At 38.9% G+C, this 15,530-nt stretch overlaps 1 protein-coding gene across 1 annotated transcript in view; it reads left to right on the forward strand.

Annotated features, from left to right (window-relative positions):
• exoc4 (exocyst complex component 4) overlaps positions 1-15,247 on the forward strand; it is a 137,276-nt gene extending 122,029 nt beyond the window's left edge. Inside the window, exon 20 of the mRNA XM_084909824.1 lies at positions 13,247-15,247. Within this exon, the coding sequence (XP_084765950.1) occupies positions 13,247-13,484 (238 nt within the window). The 3' untranslated portion in view covers positions 13,485-15,247. The remainder of the gene's footprint in view (positions 1-13,246) is intronic.
• The last annotated feature ends 283 nt before the right edge of the window (positions 15,248-15,530 follow it).

Below are 15,530 nucleotides of genomic sequence, written 5' to 3' on the forward strand. Positions count from 1 at the left end.
TGGAAAATGATCATTTTACTATCAGGAACAAGAAACCTCAAATCCTCTTCTTGTGAATCACGTTTAAATCACGTTTACAAAGCTAAAATGCAGTTTCATTATTAAATTTTACACACTGATGGGATCAGCAGCACTCTGTCCTCCACTAACAGCAGGAAGAATGACATGTGGTTTGCTTGATAGGGTTTTTTTTTTTTGTTTGTTTTATTTGATCTGTCTTAAAGGTAATATTAGCCCTTTATTTTTGTTACCTACCTAACGAGGAACTGATTTAAATTGTATTTATATCTGTATTTCTTAGGAGAGGAAATGAAACCAATCAAAAAAAAAAAAAAGTATTTTAGCATTTCTCTTGCTGTCGGTGAAAAACTATTTCTATGTTTCTTTCAGCAAAATATTGAAAAGAAAAATATCCAAAGCATGTGTTGGAACCAAAGAAGAAGAATTTAAACCTTTTTTTCTGAATAATTTTGACAGAAACATGGTATTTGCTTGTTCTGCTGTTCATGTTGCGCTAAAAATCAGACAGCGAAACATACATAGGCATTACTCTCTGCTTTTTTTTTTTTTGGAAAAACCTTTAAAGCTTAATATAATTAAAGGTTTAATGTTGTAACCTGCTTTAATTTTCTTCTATCTTGCTTTAAAATTGCTGATTAGTCATTTAGCTAATCAACTAGAAATGAATGGTTTTGGCTTCAGCTCTTTCAGATCAGACAGACCATGAATTCAGTGTCATATACAGTAGTTTAGGACTTGAAGCTTCTCTATTATAGGATCATTAGAAAACTCCTGTGACTTCATTCAAATTAACACAGAGATTGATTCAGGACAAAATTACCATTCTGTCTCAATATACTGCTATTACAGAGCAAAAGTAAACATCTCTTGCCCGCTGACCCATGTAGGCAGCTCTGTCATAACATCCCTAGCAAACTTGCAAGCCTCTGAGCCCATAGCAAGGCTAAACACCAGTATGACAGACTCGGTGCAGAGATGCCCCCGAGTTCAGACCATCGCACCCACCTGTCTGCTACTGGAAATTACTAGAGTGCGAGGGTGTATTGTACAAGAAGCTATGTCCTCTCCTGCAGTGTACCACCACGATTACTGTGCACCTCTTAGAACCGGTGTGCTGGTGAATAAACTGTTGTTGGTTTTGTGTGTGTTTCTAAACCCTGGTGTGTTTGTGTCAAGGTGACAGGCTGGTGTATCTACAAAGAATGTGGTAATAAGTACAGTTGACGGCCATGTCAGGAGGTAGTGGGTGTCAACAGATAAAACTGTTTGTATTTAGGCCTGGTTTCGGCACACTGTCGCTTCTGTCTTCTTTTCTTCCCCTGTCACCTTGCGTCTCTTTCTTTAGCTCTCTCTTCCTGTTCTCCCAGTATTTTTTTTCCCTTCAATATACTATCGTCCAATCACCTGCACTGCCTCTGCTGGACTGTATTTCTCTTTCCTTCCCTCTTCCCCCAGCCCCACCCTTCTTCTCCCGTTTTCTACGAGCATGTGCAAGACGCTGTTTGATGAGACTGGTCTTTACTGATGAAGCCTGTGCGTGTGTTTATATATGTGCACCTCACAGCATGATGACACTCGTCTTTGCTGATGAAGCCAGTGAGAGCGCGTCTGTGTGCGTGCTCTTATTTGTATGTGTTTGTTGTGCACGGTGCAGCATGATGAGACCAGCCTTTGCTGATGAAGCTTCAGTCTCAAGTCTCTGCAGACCTTTCCTCATTACCAGAGGAAAGACAAATGCACTGCTCTGGAGGGAGGGAGACCACAGGAAGGGAGGGAGCCTGAAAGAGGCAGAAGAGTGTATTAAGATTAAATCCACACTAAGCCATCTCACTTTTGAAAACACTATTGTTATGCGAAAATGACACGCATCAGTGCTAGCATTCACAGGTTGTTTTTGTTAGGATCCATTTTCTTTCACCCTTTGGCTTGGCAAGCTTAGATACTGTATAGTTCTAGTGTAGCTAAGACTGGGCAAGACACTTCATGGTTGCCAGCTGTGATACTTACATGACATGGTTTCCGGCTCACAAGTCTGCCAGAAGCACTGCAGTCAGAAATTACTGCTGTCAGAGCAGTGAGGGGAAGATTTACAAAAGAACAACATAAAAGAAGTAAAACCGACTTGGCTTACAGCTTTTCCTGTAGAAGGGAAGGGTGCTGTCCTACACCTGAATGCCTCATCTTGAAAGTTTACCGAGGAAAAACAAAATCACTGTGACGGGTTCCTGAGGTTTCAAAAAGTTTGGGATCCACCAGTGTATACCACCTGAAGAATTCTTTTTTTGTCTAGAAAACTGCAGAACTAAACCAACATCTCGTAAGAAATGGGAAAGATAGCTGAAGAAGCACAAAAATAATGACTGATGTCACTGATCTGCTGCTTTGATCTTGAGTCACTATTATATTTATGTGTTGGGGGAAAAAACTGATCTTTAACACATGTGTGGTGCTAATGGCATATTAAACAGTTGGATCAGTGGGAGCAGAAAGTTGCTGATCCATACCTGAATGCCAAAACAAAGGAAAACATGCAACATAATATTTAAGTGTGAAAGTACTGTTAAGGACAATAAAGAGGATAAGAAAGTCAAGAAGCCCCGTTGTTGCTGTCAGAGGTATTTGTTACTGCAGCAACAAGCTTTGGATTCCAGCCTATTCAAAGGTTGATCCACAGACTCCCCCATTATTTCTCCTCCTCCTCCTCGTCATCATCATCATCATTCCCCTTCTAACTAATGTGTTGTTCCGAATGTGCTGACAGAGGCAGTCTGTAATGGCCTTAATATTGTGCATGCTAGAAATTAGGGGAAACGAATTGCGCCAAATCCTTTCTTTTTCTCACTTTTTCTTCTCTTTTGTCTTTTTGTTCTATACACCCCCCCACCCCCGCCACAACTCCTGTGCCATTGACATACATATCTCTCTGCCCTGTTCTGCATCTCCACATCGTAAATTAAAAGAATATTCGTTGTTGAGGAGGGGGAAGGGGAAGTTAATTAAAATTTAATAGAGCACACTACAGAGGGACGTTGATGCTTACACACAGACACACAAAAGCTACTAAAAGCTGATTATAGCCCTTATAGATGGAAGTTCTGGAGGAAGCAGGTGGAAATTGGTGAAAGTAAATGTGTGTGTCGAGGATGGAGCCCATAAAATCTTTTAACGATAATGGCAGTCAACATGAGAATTTACTTTGGTTTTGTGTGAAAAAACAAGAATGCTGGTTTCATTAACTGGTTTCAGACGAGTGGAGAAGGCAAAAAATGTGTTTGTGTGCGTGAGTGTTATGATGTGTGTGTTTCACTAGGGGTTCTTTCTTGATGGTGGGGCACTGAGAGATTTTAATCTTATTAACAGCCCTTACTCTGTTTGGCAAATGGCCTTCCAACTGCTTGGGTAATGAACTGTTTGAAAGTGTTTTCAGCACACACTAACATACATCACTCAGACACATGGGTAGATAGACACACACACACACACACACACACACACACACACACACCTTAAGCTTTCTCTTGCTTAGCCCAGCCCGCTTCCATCTGCACTGAATAGAGACCAGAAGCTTTACACACACTCTGAACAGCCAGCAGACAGTTTAGCACTGGGATTGTTTTGATAATTAGATGGTACAAAACAGACATCAAAACACTGTTCACCAAAAAGTTGGGAAGCTATTGACTTGCACAGTATTTAAGCTGGTTTATCTGAAAATCCAATAAGGCAACATGTCAAATGATAAGACAGGGGAATGAATTTTGCTTCTTCTTTTTAAAAAAAAATAAATAAAAAAAAATGCTAAAACGAACAAATAAAAATGTCTGGAGGAACATGTAACAGCTAATTAGATTCATTTGCAACAAGTTAGTAATATGATTTAGTGAAAGAAGAGCACCCTGGAAAGGCTGAGTGTTTGAGGAGTGGATAAGCTAATTAAGTTAACAGATTCAGAAAGTCCAAAAATGTTCTACAGAGGGGATGAGGCTGAAACCAGCTTGAAATGCCAGTGATCTTCATGGATGTCAGACAAGAAATTAATGACCACATTGTCTGGGCTTGAGCTCTTTTAAAGTTAACTTTGAAAATGGTTCTGTGGTCTGTTGGTAGGAAATCATAGATACTGCTTGCCAACGCCTAAGACCATGCTGACTTGTTATGAAGTGTTAATACTGTAATGCCTAGCTTCTATGTTCTTTCAGCCTGCTAGTTACACTGATAAGTCAACCGCCGGTGTCCTGATGGTCACTCCTGGCTGTGCAGGCTTGACTCTTTTTTTTTCTTGGGTTTTTTTTTTATGCTTTATTTTTTATTTAGTTTTAGGAACAGGAACATTAACATTTACACAGACACAGCAAGGGAAAAAGGTAAACAACTAAACAGAAGTAAAAATAATAATAATAAAAATAAGTAAGATAAATAAGCAAATAAAAAAAAATAAAATAAAATAAAATAATGGAGGGAGGGGTTCACCCAGGGCTATGGGAAGTTACTAAAAAGTAGTTTTTCCACTTGGAGAGACACCATGCATCTTGCTTGTTTGTATATACCCCCATACCCATGTCTATGTACATACTCACACACACCTTCAAGCATCTACTCATCTACATATACATACATAATACATATCTACATGTGCACGCATGCACACTCATGCACGTATACCCTTTGACATATTTTTGTGCATGTCTATACAAGTGTCCATTCAGCATCATAAGGTATTAAGACCAGTTGAGCACCGGAAAATCAGGTTAAATGAAAACAGAATGGGAAGGGACATTATTCACAACCCTTTTGCATACTCGAAAACCATTTTGACCAATATCTTTGAAATTTGTCTTTACAGAGTCTTAGAGAAAAGGTCATCTTTTCCATTTCACAAATGTCTTTTACTATGGCTGACCACTCTCCAACCGTTGGTGGGTCCTTGTCCAGCCATCTTCTAGTTATTGCTTTTTTACTTGCTGCCAGGAATATTTTAAAAAGGTATTTATCTTTCGTATTCATCTCAACTGGTACATTTCCTAAATATATTGTAGCAAAGCAAAACTCAATCTCAAAACCCATTACATTTTTAATCCTCATTAGTATTTCGGCCAAATAGGATTTAATAGCTGGACAATCCCAGAATATATGGTAGTGATCAGCCGTAGTCTTGCCACATTACCTCCAGCAGTTACCGAATTCAGGTTTGCTATTCTAAAGTGATTTATACTTAGGTGTAATGAAAAATCTCATACTGTTCTTCCAGGAAAATTACCTCCAAAGAGGGGAGCTAGAGGTAGTTATGTTTATTTTACAAATATTCAACCAATCGTCATACGTAAGTGTAATATCTGCTTCTTTCTCCCATCTGTTCTTAACATACTGGGTGGAGTGGGTCCTGTATGATTGTAAACATGAGTACAGTTTCGAGATCAGCTTTTTATGTACTTTACCTTTATATGTGTCGACAAACATATCAATGAGCCCCCCCTCCTCAGAATAATCCCTTGCAACTTTAATATTTTTATTAAAATGGTGTCTCAATTGTAAGTATCTGTAAAAGTCTGTTTTATTTAACCCGTAAGTTTCACTGAGTTGTAGGAAGCTGTCCATGTCTGTTTTGGTTGAGATTTTACAGTATGCTGTAATACCCTTCCAAGTCCATTCTCTAAACACCCCATCCAAATGTGCTGGTGTAAAACCGGTATCATATCCTACCCACCTTAGGATCCGCATTTTCCTTTCTAAATTGAATTTTTTACTTTGTTTAGTCCATGTATTTAAGGCTACTTTGGTGCACTCATGCAATTTACACATATATTTTTTCTGTAGACTTATATCACCCAGTAAAGACTGTAGAGGTATATCCAATTGAGCAAGTTCCAAATCTTTCCATTTTTCTTCATATCTGTTATCACATATTCTAACCAAATACTGAAGCTGTGCCGCAAATAAATTGTGAGATCATTCTTTTCCACTCATTAAATTGTTTTATGGGAATTTCAATTGTCAGGGCTTGAAAAAGAAACAACAAACGGGGTAAAACATTCATTTTCACAATTTCTATTCTACCATACAGACCAATTGTCAAAGGTGCCCATCTTCCCAAGTCCACTTTTATATTTTGTGTGATGGCATTATAATTTAAATTATAAATTTCCGTCAAATCCTTTGGTATGATGACTCCAAGATATGTCAATTTGTTAGTATTCCATTTGAAATCATACATTTTACGTATGTTTTCTTTTGGTACATAGCTGTAAGTTAGAATTTGGGTTTTGTGTATATTTAATTTGTAGCCCGAGTATTGGCTAAACTGTTCAAGGCGCATCATCAGTTTGGGAAGACTGGAGTCCGGATTTGACAAGGTCAAAAGTATGTCATCTGCATATAAGCATATTTTATACTCCACTCCTTTAACTTGAATGCCCTTGATTTTTTTATAGAGCCCCATTGCGCCAGGGGCTCTATAAAAAGTGCAAACAAGGTAGGGCTTAGGGGGCACCCCTGGCGACATCCTCTCTCCAGTGTAATAGTCCTGGACAGATTTCCATTCATTTTAATCCATGCAGTTGGACAACTGTATAGCGATTTTAAGCAGCCTATGATCTGCTCTTTGAATCCAAACTGTTTTAGTACTAGATAAAGAAATTCCCATTGCACCATATCAAAGGCTTTCTCCGCATCCAAACTCATAGCAACTGATTCAAATTGATTTTGACTCATAATATTTATTAGGTATAGTGCTCTTCTTACATTATCCTGTGTTTGTCTATATTTTATGAAACCCGTTTGGTCATGGTCAATCAAGTGCGATGATTGAAGTAAATATTCTGTAATCTATGTTTAAGACTGAGATAGGTCTATATGAGGTGCACTCTGATCTGTCCTTTCCCTCCTTTGGAATCACGGATATGATAGCTTGTTTCCAGGATACTGGAGTCTCTCCTCCCTTCAAGATATAATTAAAACATTTTAACAGCACTGGTGACAAAAGGTCCCTATACCGCTTAAACCATTCTGCAGGGAATCCATCTCCTCCTGGCACTTTGTTTGTTTGTTTTCAGCCTAGATATAGCTTTATCAAGTTCTGCTTTAGTAACCTCTTGAGTTAGCATTTTGTTTTGTTCTTCTCTTATGGAAGGCAAATCTAGAGACTCCAGAAATCCTTTTACTAGTGATGAATCCATTATTTGGGGTTGAGTGTAAAGCTCTTTGTAATATAACGCAAAAGATTCTTCCATATCTTCAGGTTTATGGCAATAGGTCTTAGTAAGTGGATTTTTAATTTTTGTAAATGTTCTATCTGTTAATTGTTTGCGCAATTTCCATGCTAATATTTTTTTTGCTTTGGGGCCGTTTTCATAGTAGTTTTGTCTGAGATATTTTAGCTTGACTTCTATTTGTTTATCCAGAATATTGTTTAGCTCCTCCTTAATATTTTTAATTTGTTCTAAAATTTTATCATCTTTTGATTCTATATGTGCTTGTTCCAATTCTTTCAACTTATTTGACATGATAGTCTGTTGCCTCTCTTCTTCCCTTTTCTTCCTCGCTGACCACATTATTAGTTTTCCTCTGAGCACTGCTTTCGCGGTATCCCACAAGGTACTCGGTGACACTTCACCATTGTCATTAACCTCCAAAAATTCATTAACTTCTTTCTTAATAAATTCTTCACATTTTCGGTCATTCAAAAGGCTAGTGTTCAGTCTCCATACGACGTTTCTAGGCTTAATATCCAAATGTATCTTTAGGTGTACTGCCGAATGATCAGAAACGTCTCTGGGTCCAATGTTACATTCTATTATCCTCGGTCTTTCTGATTTGCACATAAAAAAACAGTCAATTCTTGAGTAGACACCATGCTTTTGCCTTTGAAGAAGGATGAAGTTCTCTCCACACATCAATCAGCCCAACCTCATTAGGCATCTTTCCGGATTCTGCTTTTTTAATAAGTTTGACATTTGACACAAGTAAGACATTCCAGTCTCCACCACATATCAGGACACCTGATGTCTCCGTAACAATTAAATCAAATATGGTCCTTATTAACGATTTGTCCTGTCCAGGAGGTCTGTAAATATTAAGTAGCGTCACTCCTTTAGAGTCTAGGATTCCTTTTATCAAAATATATCGTCCTTCCTTATCTGCAATTTTTGAAGAGAACTGGAAAGAGATTTTATTTGAAATCAGAATTGCAACTCCCCTTTGTATTTGATGAATAAAATATGTTTTTAAATCCGGGGTACTTAAGTTTTTCATGCCCCTTTTTGGTTAGGTGGGTCTCCTGCCAAAAAATTATATGATGGCCTTCTTTTTTCATTGGAGCAAAGCGCTTACCTTTTTTAACTGGGTTTTGTAACCCATTAACATTAAGGGTTACTAAACTATACTGTTGAAATGACATGTCTTGTATAAGTCAAAGCATTTACCTTGTAAGACCTGGGTGATAAAACAAAACAAAAAAACAACAACAAACAAAAACACCCACACACAACATACATTTGTCAAAATTTGAAACTTGAACTTTAACTAAAACAGAACAAATGAGAGAACTGTGGTTTCTACTCAAAAACAGAATTCCCAAAAAACCTTTTGGAGAGGAAAGCTCTCGTTTCACGAGGGACCTCTCCTGTGTAAAGTGACGTCTCCTGAGGTTATGCATAAACTAAATACCACAAAATAAGAAGTAATCAAGCAATCAAACTAACCAGGAAAGTACGCTCCCAGAACAATGTCTTAATCTCTAAGTACTCTAAGGCCGACATATAACTTTCAGTATATATTTAGATGTAAAATGAAACCTAAACGTTTACCCTAAATTATATTCAAAGTAAAGCTGAAGTGTCAATCCTCACCCAGGAAAAGTCAAATCGGTAAAGAAACTGAATTTCTCAAGTATTCAGTTCAGGACATGATCAAACTGTGTCCCTTGGTTCATGTCGAAATGCCTGGAGCATCATCTTGATATGCATCACGGCGTCCCGCTATCTCCCAGGAAAGGTTCTTCAGCTTTTCCCGTGTTGCGTCCGTGGATCGGGTCTGTTCTCCCGCAAAGCTCAGAACCTTCCTTTCCTTCAAATTCTGGGATTCCATAAACACGAATGTTGTTTCTTTGTGATCGGGCTTCCAGGTCTGTCAGTTTAGCTTGTATATTTTCTTGTGCTAGAATAGCTTGAAGCAGAGCCTCGTTAGCCGCGGTAGCCCACTCCTCCACCTCCGCCACCCTCCCTTCTGCCCCATCCACTCTACTTATCGTGTCCTTTAAGTCTCTGGCAATTTCGTTTAATTTGTTATCAACATCTTTTCTGAAACACGTAAGTTCCGTGGTGAAGGTGTCTTTGAAATTTTTCAGGTCTGTTTTCATGTCCAACCTGGTAGCTTTTAGCTCTTTATGGATGGCGCGGATGCTAGCTTGCAGGCCATCCATACCCACGTCGCTATCGTCATCTGTGTCTCTTTCCATTGTTTGTTTTTCAACTTTTCCCGTTTTCATTGGTGTCTTGCCTCTCTTGACCAGTTTTCCCCTCCATTAGTGTGAAATGCTGTCAGAGTAATAATTCGAGTAAATTTGGGGAGTTTTGGTTAGTGAGCCTGGGAGCTCTCACCTTACACGTCCACCCACATTGCCTCCATACTGGAAAACCCATTTTCTTGTTTTCTTTTTTTACCAACCAGAAGGACAACTCCTCTTCATTTTATTGATTCAATTTCTTTGTTATCATTAGTCTTGTTTAAACATGCATGCATGTAATGGGAATGAGTGTACATTTTGTCAGCCCTAAGAGGCCCCAGCACTCACTCACCATCGCCTCCCCAAGCAGTTGCCTGCCTTGCCTGGGGGCATGCCTTGTCTTTAATACTAAATGTTTTAATTATTCTGCATTCATCTATTAGTCAACACATTTTCAATGGGACCTCTTTTTGAGTAATCACTGCAAAAGGAATAGCAGTTGCTATTACGCTGTAATTAAGTCCGTATTCACAGCGTCGATCAGATTGTTTTCAATTATCTCTTGTCAGCTGCTACTTAAATGGAGAGACTCCATATTTGCACAGCTACTTTTGCTGTTGTATCAGACAGATGGTCTTTTAGACTGAAGAAAAATGTCCAACAAAGACTTAGCAGGGGTGCTGTTCATCTCTCACTGCATGTGGAACGTGTTACTGAAGTCTACCTGGAACATTCTCTTAATTAAACTATACAGAATCACCACATACTGTTCTGATAGACACACACATTCACATTACCGAGTAAATTACACCCTCCACTCAGCTTTACCTCTGTGACTTTGGAATCATGTACCATAGCAAATAACTGTGTCTAAAACTAACAACATAAATGTTTACTACAGACGTTTGCAGTGGTTATGTCTCTGCCTCTTTAGGAAATTACACAGAGACAATTTCAAGCAGTCAGGTGCAATTTCTGCTATTTTTGTTTTTCTCTGCTCTGTTCAGAACAGTCCGGTTAATCAGATCTGCTTTCCATTTGGACTTAAGGATGGCGGTTTGAAAGAGAAAAGCCTTCTGTTCAAAGCGCCTCCCTTCAACAAATAAAAATGTGCATATTTATGGTTATATTTGTTTATCTTATTAGATCAAATAATGAGGCGATTTGCTTCAAGTGCGTCGTTAAACACTGGCTCTAGAGAATGAAATGGGATTGCTCTTGAGCTAATGTTTTGTTTCAGATATTGTATAGATAAGAAATTGAGACCCGTTTTTCTTTTTTTTTTCTTTTTTCATCTGTCTTACCTCCATTTAAGGAGTGAACTGGTGTTACTCATCAGTGTTGACTAGCTTCTTTACTAAATGAACTTAGGGATGAAAGCATGAAAAAGACTTTAAGCAGGATAGAGGGTGAGACAGTATGCAAATGCTTTGACGATCAAGGCCAACACCTGCTGTGGAAGGCCAAAAACAGACATTATGCACCCCTGCTCTGCATTCATTTCTTTAGTCGTCTTCCTTTTCCCTCCGTCTTTCAAGCACTCCCTCGTTCGTTCTAACCTTTCCATTACTCTTTCCAGGTCTTTTTCTTTTGTTGAATATCCAAAATGACAGCACATAAAACACCTTGGAACAGAAGCTCCCTAAGTGCTCATTAACGCCTCGTTAGCATAGCAAATGAACATCTCAAGAAAGGAGTGGGTCTGGGATGGGTGCTGAAGCTAAACAAATGAGTGAAAGGATCTTTTTTGTCTTTCTACTGAGCCATATCAGAAATATCTGAATCCATTTACTTCCAACTTCTTCTGGCACAACAGAGCTTAACCCCTTTTTAACCACATGCACATTTAATTTAATTTTCATCAAGGCCACACAAAGAACGTTCAAACATCGGTGGCTCTGACATTGTTTGCCTAGTCGCAACACCCCCCAATGCCTTTCACATGCTTTTCTTCAGCAAGACATTACAATGTCAGCCTTGTAATTATCTCTCTTTACTTAGAGCAGCAGAAGCCACTGCTGTTGACTGACCATCACCTGTCCTTGACCGAGATATGTTGTGTAGTAAACAGTCAGTTTTTATTCAGTGTATTAATGTACAACACAAACCCAGGATGTTGCTGCTTGTGGGAGCTCCAAGAAAAACTTGGTGTTGAAACTAATATAATTGAAAGAGAGACAAAGCACATTTTTCACTTGTTTGATCTCATTTATTTCTGTATTAAATCATGGCTAAATGTTCTGCTACTAAAATCCCTGTGCTTTTTTTCTGCAGTCCATACAGAGCTCCATAAAAGTTGCTAACCTGATCTTAGTTGTCCATGTGCACACTATTGGCTATTACTAAAGACTACAGTAACTATAGTTACTGTAAACATGCAATAGTAGGACTGTAGCTCACCTATGCCCTCTTGCTCTGGTTGCGTCTACAACCATCGTATGAAAGTGTAACATTTGTTGTCTCTTTAGGATTCCTGCATCTTGGTCTTAGACTCATTTTACCCCTGACCAAAGAAAAATTGTGTGTCCTGCTTCCACAGATTCCTGTGCATTTGCTTACCTCCAGGCCCTCTTTGTACAGTTATCTGTATTTTGTGTTCATGACAAGCTAGACTCCTACTGAAATCCATATTAATGGCCAAGTACTGTAAGTTGATGCTAATGAGTTATACAGTCTATGGTCACACAACCACAAGAGGTCAACGCCTAAAACAAATCTTAAAAATGCTGTGTTCAAAACGTTCGTGCAGTCTCTCTTCACTTGTGTTTGGTATTTTTTGATCTGTATGTGTGTTGTTCTTGTCAGCAAGTGAATGTGTGTTTTATTCAACAATACTTGCTCTCCTTTTGTGCTCCTGCATTATCATTGTGTACTTCGTGGTCCTTTTCAAATGGCCCATTGAGGTATTCAGTTCTGGTTAAAGAGCTATTAATTCTGCGCACGCCTCCTTCTGCTTTTGGCTCTGTCAACAGCATTTCATTAGAATAGTCTCAGTAGTTTGTAGCTGTTGAATGGTTTCCCTCTACCTTCAACTCCCAGTGGCAGGAGGTTGAGGTCCTTGAAGCCCTTTTTAAGAAAATTGCTGCTGACAGCAACAGCAGTAAGTGTGGCTTCTGTGTTTTCCCTTTGTTCTTGTTGTTCTTTTTGATTCAGCCCTGGAAAAATGAATAACAGAGGATTATAAAGTGTTACTGTTGCATGTAGCTTTTTCTTTTTCCCTCTCCCCCCTGCTTTCCCTTGATTACGTCCTCAAGGACGTTATGTATTCAATAGCGTTTGTTTGTCTGCTAGCAGGATCAGAAAAAACTGCAAGGTTGATATTTATGAAAGTTGGTGGTGAAGCGGAGCGTGGGTAAAGAAAATACCGATTAAATTTAGGTGTCTACAGTTCAGACAGAGCTGCTGTACCATTACTGGGTGTCTGTGTGTGTTTATCAATTGAATGTTTAAACCTTTTTCCAATTTTTACTAACTGGATGCTTTTGGATTGACACATTTTTATAATCTTCACCAAAGTTGGCACAGATTATCTCCACACCAACCCCAGAATTTTTTTTTTTCCACAATGGATTTAAATTCAGTGTTAAAGTTCCCAAACTGTTTAGCATTTAAAATAGATCTGGAAATACATTGACATTTTATTTGCAAACTGACCTCTGATAGAAGAGTGAACAGTTACCTTAGAAGACATCTACACACTCTGATTTCCTCTCTTGCATCCTTTTCTTTTCTCATTTTGTCTTTTCAGTTAATTTGAAGATTTACAACCTTCCCTTCTTCTTTCAGGCAGTACTATGAGATGCTGTACAACACTGCGGATGAGCTGCTGAACCTGGTGGTGGATCAGGGTGTCCGCTACACAGAGCTGGAGTACATCAATGCCCTTTCCTTACTCCATCGCAGTCAGACAGGTGTAGGTGATTTGAGCACTCAAAACACCCGGCTACAGAGGCTGAAGGAAATCGTCTGTGAGCAGGCCGCCATTAAACAGGCCACCAAGGATAAGAAGATCACCACAGTGTAATGATAAAGCAAGGACGTGGCATTCAGAGGGAGAGGACCATTGAAAGGGAACAGCGATGCATTTTTCAGTGCGATGAACTCCGTCTGGCATGTTTTTGTTTTTGTTTCTTTCAAATTTTTGTTGCACAAATACATGTGATGTGTTTTAGATTTGAGATTTTGGTTAAAAAAAAAAAAACACAAAAAGATGTTTGCTTTAGACACAAGATTGGGAAATCTGTTGATGGAAAGTGTGTCATCTACATTTCATACTTCCTAATGATGATGAAACACACTCTAGTCAAGTTTTGACAAATAGATATGGATTTTTTTAACTTATATGAGCTTATGTGAACTGACTGACTCTACATGGGAAGGGAGGTGACAACTTAAATAACTGCAAGCCTTGCAGGTCCATTGGTCCGTGTATCTATGTCACAAAGCAGCCTATATTGTCAATTTCCGCTATTTAAATCACATAATAAATGCAGCGCACACGCCTGGACTCTTAACAGTGCTTTGCTCACCATGACTACGTCTCCAGATAAAGGGCGATTGTCTTGGACACTCACCCGAACTTAGTCCCCATCTCATCTCATTTTCCTATTAGATCTAAACTGCTGCTCTCAATTACACCTCTTTCTCTCCTCTCCTGGCAGCCCCATGGGCCCACTGATTCTGTCTGCAATAACAGATGCCAGATTAGACTGTCTGAATGAGGCCACATCTTCCGCCTGCTGCCAATTTGGGTTGGTCCCCTATGATTTCCCTAGCTGACGATTGTATCATAGCTATGGTTGTTAAAAATCTGTTATCTTTTTTTCTCCTCATAGTTCGTGCAGTAAAGTTGTGCGACTATTGTGGAAAGTTGAGAGTCAATTAACATATTATTTTGCAAATTGGACAAAGAGACCACAGTGGAATGACTCTGATTTTTTGTGCTAAGGCACATATGTGGCTGTACAAACCAAAACTATGCAATGCTGAATCTTTATTTTGCCATTCAAACTGCATGTGCTCAATCCTATAAAGTGAGCTAAACATATAAACTCGAGAGACGATCACAAATCATTCCCTTCCCCACAATCCTCCTTGTTTTTAGTTCATTAACTTGGAGGAGAAGTACTTAACAAGAGGGGGAGAGGGAAATGGGAGCCTTGTCAATACACTGGGCCCAGCGCTGGTCTCCCTGAAGCCCACAGAGCAATCCATCATAATGACACATAGGCTGGGATCGATGGGAAAACAACTGCGGAGCTGCTGAGTGGTTTGCCTACCACTCTGAAACGTACACTTGGTGTAAAATCTAAAATCTGCTCATTCATCTGTTCACTTCAGAGTTACTTTTATAATGTTATACATGGAAAACTTTATTTCAATGCTAAATGACTCTGTCAGGGCCGTGCCATTCACAGATGCTGTTAGATTACTATTATGCTGCACAAACATAGCCCATAAAATTCTGGAATAATGCTCTTATATGTATGTGAAAACCACTCCTGTCCATTCTTTTTATTCCTGAATTACACTTGCAAAAAGGTTCTTTTACTGTTACCCATATCTCACCTGCTTTTCTTTGCAATTGATCTAAATTTTGCACATCTGTTTAAAGAACTGATTTTATGTTTGGCATAGAAATGCATTGAATTCTGGCTTTAGTGGTTACCAGGTCTATTTCTTGATCTGTTTCTGAAGTGTCATAAATGCTCTGAAATGTATCTATTCTAAATGAAGCACTCACAGTTTGACAGTGCATACACTAAAAAATAAATTCTTCAAATTCCAGTCTTTGTCTGTTTCTTTCCTTACATGGTTGTAAATGTCGCATTTTCCACTCTTAGATGTTCAGCTGCTAGGAGTTCATACACACATTGACCTTCTGCATGTGACAGCCTGTCACTGTTTTGAAGCAGTGAGGATGTTTCTGCCATGTATCACACAAGTGAGACGGATCCAACACACACACGAGGATTTACTTAAGCTGACAGGTGTGATGTGTTGTGTGACATGGCTTTAAGCACAGAGTGCTAAAGCGTATTATATTGGAATCAGAAAAATAAGTACAAAC

Source organism: Perissodus microlepis, chromosome 17 (genome assembly GCF_051167445.1).
Source record: "Perissodus microlepis isolate ML-2025 ecotype Zambia chromosome 17, ASM5116744v1, whole genome shotgun sequence".
Lineage (NCBI taxonomy): Eukaryota > Metazoa > Chordata > Actinopteri > Cichliformes > Cichlidae > Perissodus > Perissodus microlepis.